Source organism: Telmatherina bonti (genome assembly GCF_933228915.1).
Source record: "Telmatherina bonti genome assembly, chromosome: 20".
Lineage (NCBI taxonomy): Eukaryota > Metazoa > Chordata > Actinopteri > Atheriniformes > Telmatherinidae > Telmatherina > Telmatherina bonti.
In genome coordinates this window covers 4,700,538-4,705,793 of record NC_136618.1, presented here as the reverse complement: position 1 = coordinate 4,705,793, position 5,256 = coordinate 4,700,538, and the positions used below count along the sequence as shown (strand labels likewise).

At 45.2% G+C, this 5,256-nt stretch overlaps 1 protein-coding gene across 1 annotated transcript in view; it reads left to right on the top strand.

Moving 5' to 3' along the window:
* Positions 1 to 619, top strand: part of LOC306770633 (Krueppel-like factor 6) — a 5,269-nt gene extending 4,650 nt beyond the window's left edge. The window contains 1 exon segment of the mRNA XM_079259523.1: positions 160 to 619. Within this exon segment, the coding sequence (XP_079115649.1) occupies positions 160 to 211 (52 nt within the window). The 3' untranslated portion in view covers positions 212 to 619.
* Positions 620 to 5,256: the final 4,637 nt, after the last annotated feature.

Below are 5,256 nucleotides of genomic sequence, written 5' to 3'. Positions count from 1 at the left end.
TCCCAGAGCTCCTGGTCTGGATCTGGTCTGGTCCCAGAGCTCCTGGTCTGGATCTGGTCTGGTCCCAGAGCTCCTGGTCTGGATCTGGTCTTTGGATCAGGGTCAGGATGTGGTCTGCAGACCTCGGTCTTCGGTACTGACCCGTGTCTCCGTCTCCAGGTGTTTCTCCAGGTCGGACCATCTGGCTCTCCACATGAAGAGACACGTCTGAAGCGGGACGGGAGCCGTGGAAAAACTTTTATCTGAAGCAAACAAACGTTGCGTCTCCGCCGGCTGCTGGAAGAACTGTCCCAGAGCTGCGGCATTCCAGCCAAAGCATGCCGATTTGCACCCAACCCATACCCAGTGCCTCCTGGACGCCATGACGGACGTCTGAGGACACCAATCAGAGGAGACGTCTTCGTCAGAGGACGGACGTCTTCATCAGAGGACGGACGTCTTCATCAGAGGACGGACGTCTTCATCAGAGAAGACGTCTTTGTCAGAGGATGGACGTTTAAATAAAGACAGAATGGCGTGAATGAGCCGTCTGATTGGTGCATGACGATACACTGGTACTTTAACCTGTCTGAGGTGAGCATGTGACACTGTGAATGTCTGTGATTGGCTGACCGGTGTCCCCGCCCTCTTCCTGGCGGAGGATTGCTAGAGCCAGTGTTGCTGTGTGTGTGTGGGGGGGGGGGGGGGGGTTTCCTTTGTTTTTGGTGCAGCTACTAAATGTGCAATGTGTGTTCTGTTTCTACGAAGTGAAGCCAGAGATCTGGTCCGAGGCGGGTTCTGGTCCGAGCTGGGACCTGGATCCAAGCCTCGGATCTGGATCCAGGACGTTTTCTGGTCCGAGGCGGGTTCTGGTCCGAGCTGGGACCTGGATCCAAGCCTCGGATCTGGATCCAGGACGTTTTCTGGTCCGAGGCGGGTTCTGGTCCGAGCTGGGACCTGGATCTCAGCCTCGGATCTGGATCCAGGACGTTTTCTGGTCCGAGGCGGGTTCTGGTCCGAGCTGGGACCTGGATCTCAGCCTCGGATCTGGATCCAGGACGTTTTCTGGTCCGAGGCGGGTTCTGGTCCGAGCTGGGACCTGGATCTCAGCCTCGGATCTGGATCCAGGACGTTTTCTGGTCCGAGGCGGGTTCTGGATCCCAGTTGGGATCTGGAAACCAGATCCAGCTGCAGGTCTGAGCTGGGATCTGTGTCCTAGCTGGGATCTGATCCCAGGATCTGGTCCCAGATCCAGAAACCAGATCCAGGATCAGGTCTGGGACCGGTTAAGGACTCCAGTCTCAGTCTGTGTTGCATGTTTGGAGGTTTCACTGCAACCAGAACTGCAGAAAGTTCCGGTAAACGTGCAGCTAAACATGCTAAATGTTACAATGTTGTACATAACGCCTTCATGACGACGATGATGATGATGATGATGAAGGTGATGATGATGATGATGATGATGATTTCTTTTTGTTCATCCATGATGGAGGTTTCACTGCTGCTTTACTTATGTCCTTGTTTTTCACCCGAGTCATGATTTATGTTTCTATGTAATAATGCACTGTTGACCGTGATGGTGCCTTATGCAGGCGACCGGCGTCACGCTTGTCGCCATGGTGATTTGACCTGCTCAATCGAGGCTCAATAACATTTAATTTGATCTAAAATGTGAAAAACTGGATGTTTAGTTTTGTCTGCGAGTCGGAGCTCCGGTTCAGACGGCGCATGAAGAGCACTTAAATATAAATCCATACTAGCAGTGTTAACTACTGTGTAGTACATACTGACGTCCATGTCACACAGCCCCCCCACGCCCCCCCGAAGAAAAAGTTAAAGATTTATTGTAATTACCAGGCAGCCGTGGGACAGCCCTCGCCTCGTCCCGATTGGCTAAAGGCTTGGTTTGCCTGGAACCTGCTGACGCTGCAGGTTGCGTATCGACCCATCTGGGCAACGCCGTTGCAGATCAGCGAAGGAGGGGGTCTGTACATAAATGCATGTTAAAAAACCACCTGGTCATTAGAGGTGTAGGGGGGGCCTCCGTTCCAATGAGCAGGTACCATCACCCCTAGCCGGATGAAGTGGTCCGAGCTGCTTGCTACGGTGGCCCTGAAGTCCAAACCACTAAGCAAACTTTAAAAATAGGACAAATTTGAAAAACACGTTGATAAATTAAAACTACAAAGGAAAAGGATCGTAACCGGGTACCGCCTCCCCCCGTTAGGCTAATGGGGTTTGTTATAATTTGACTTTGTGGTTTTTTTTGGTTTGTCGTCGTTTTGTACTTTAGGGCCACCGTAGGTTGCCGTAGCGGCAGCCGGATTTCACGGCCGAATGTCGGACTAAGATCGGAACGCCGGCGACGTGTTGTGGTGATAATTGAGCCTCGATTGAGCGCCTCCATGTTTTTCCGTCTTCATCCTCATTTTGTTCTGAATCTTTGTATAAAAACAGAAAAAACAACTTTTGTAAATTTTGTTATGTTTCTGCTTTATGAAATTTTTATTTGAAATTGTTTTGCTAAATTGTTATATTTCTGTATGAATGTATTTTTTATTGGAATAATAAGAAATTCTTATCTGACTTTGCCATTTGTGACGAATTATTTGCAAGTGAACCAATTCTCTGGAGCGCCCAAAAGGAACCAACTCCTGAAGGGCGGAGCCAAATCCAGCCAATCACACGTGAGGACAGACTGCCTCCTTTCTGGCGGTGGGCGGATTGATGCGAACGTCGGTACCAGTTGATACCAATGTTGTTGTTGCTGATGTTATCGCATATATTTACCAATGTTGGTATCGGTCGATATCTTCTGAAAATTCAGACTTTTATGTTGGGTTTGTTCTAAAGATTATTTCTTTGCATGAATATTTTCATTTCAACAATCATAAGTTAGGATTGAACAACTCTGAGCCGTTCATTACGCGGTTTTAGTGCACGGCATGGCGTCTAGAACACCATCTAATGCACAGATCTGAGTTGTTTATTCCGCTTATATCGCCATGTTCCCACAGTAAACATTTTATCACAAGTGTTTTTTTGTTTTTTTTTTTACTAAACTTGCTAAACATGCTAAATTACAGAAACCCGTCCATATCGGAATAAGTGTAGTTTTTATGTGAAGCTACAGCTAGTTTCTTTCACGCCCATAACGGAGGGATATTACAGATATTTTACTCCCCGCACTACATGTGCGTATATACAAAAATAATGCAGCAAGTTGACATTGGAAATATCACTGACCATGATATAAAAACTATTATCGGTGATACCAGCCTTTTATTTTCATGGTATCGGAGCAGCGCTAAACCTTGCGGTATCGCACACCACTGGATCGTCGTAGATCGTCATTATCAGACTTTGGATTTAACATTTCACTTCTTCCGGTTCTAAGTATATTAAAACATAATTTAAAGTAAAATAACATTTTAAAATATTTTATTTAGCTACTTTATCAACTTTATTGTCGTTGAGGAAATTTTAGCAGCAAACTGATAAAAGTTAAGTGTTTTATAAAAAAATTAAGCTGAAAAACATTGTTTATATGTGAAACAGGCATTTTAAACATGCTTTATGTAAACATACATGTAAAATTACTTCGGTATGTAGGTCATGCAAACGTTGCGCTTTACAAACCATTTAAACTGTTCTGATTGGCCCTCTGCTTCTTGCTAACGTGGTTGGCTGTCACTGCTGAAATAGCGCTTCATGCTAGCGTTGGCTAGTTCCAGGAGGTTTAACCATTTTTGTGTCTTCAGTCAGAACTAAAGAAGGAAAAAAAGGAGAATGTCAGGATAAATAAGTTCTTTTCAAAGATTAGACCCGTCCTGTCCAGCATCATGGCGGCAGAACAAGGGTCTGGCGGCGTTGAAACAAATTGACTTTTTATTTGCATGGAACTGTGGGACAGCGGGAAAAGCAAACAAAACAAAAAGTAGAAAACAAGCTGCAACCAGGGCCGGATTAAAAATGCACAGGTCCCTGGTCCCAGAGTGTTCCAGGGGCCCCCCCTTCCGCAATGTAACTTTGGGAAAATTGTGAATGATACAGTGTGAAACGACATTTCTCACATCTCTCAGCCAGTGGTACCAATAGCAAGACACTGGACACTGTGGTGGAACTATCTGGCTTTTATATACATTTTGTTTCATGTCCAAACTGCTTGTGTTTGCCCTACGTGGGCACCACATGGGCGTGGGCCCCCGGGCCTGTGCCCATAATGCCCATTGGATAGTCCAGCCTTCACCGCAACGAATCGTCAACAGACCAACTGAATATTTTCTATGCCGTTGGAGAAAAATGAAGCATCTAAAGCTTCTAAAGATAAAACACAACAAACTCAGTCCCCTTCTCTAAAAAGTGGCATGATCAAAGTCTTTCCACCTGTTTCCCTGGCCACATGGTGTGTCCATCATAACAAAACAACGCCCCCCAGACAGGAAAATAGACCAGAAGAAATCTAACATGTCTTTAGATTAAAATGAGAAGAATAATGTTTTTCGGACATTTTTTCCCCTAGACAACATGATGTTGAAGATAAACCTGTATTTCTTTGAGAATAAAGCATTCTGAACACGCAAGCCGTCGCTGACGTTTACGCTGCACCCTGAACGTCTCATCTGTTCCTAAAAACCTGCAGATCTCATCACCCAGAGCAGTTTCGGTAAAATCCTGCTGCTAGCACCCATCAAAGCAGCATCAATAATTTATCTGCGTGTCTTGCAGCCGTTGGCGTTTAATTAGAGACGCTTTTCTGCATTTGTTCCATAATTACTGCACTTGACACAGATAATGATAGAAAACAGCAGTGGATAAACTAAAGAGTGGAGTTTGAGTTACAAACTAGTGTGAAAAAGATGAGTAGGGAACTTTCTAACACCTCTGATTTCCAGTAAATGCAGCTTGTATATGAACCGAAATCGAAGCCTGGAATCAGAACAACGGAAGATATTTAGTCGCATTCATCAGCTATAAGTCACTTTCTGTCTTAACATACGCGGTTAAAACACCAGCATCAACAACATGCTGGAAATAACTACTGGATGTTTTGGGAGGGCCTGAACCTTGTGTTTCCCTCCCCATCGTTATTCAGATTCTTCTGAATCCTATTCCAAACACGCACATCCATCAAGCAACAAGTGGAAATAAGCGTGGTCAATTTTCAAGCAGTTGGTTTGTGCACGTTGATTTAAAAATAAAAATCTATGAAACGTTTCACCACAAAATGACTGCAGAAGCTCCTTCTGGAACCCCAGGGAGGAAATTAAATGTGTT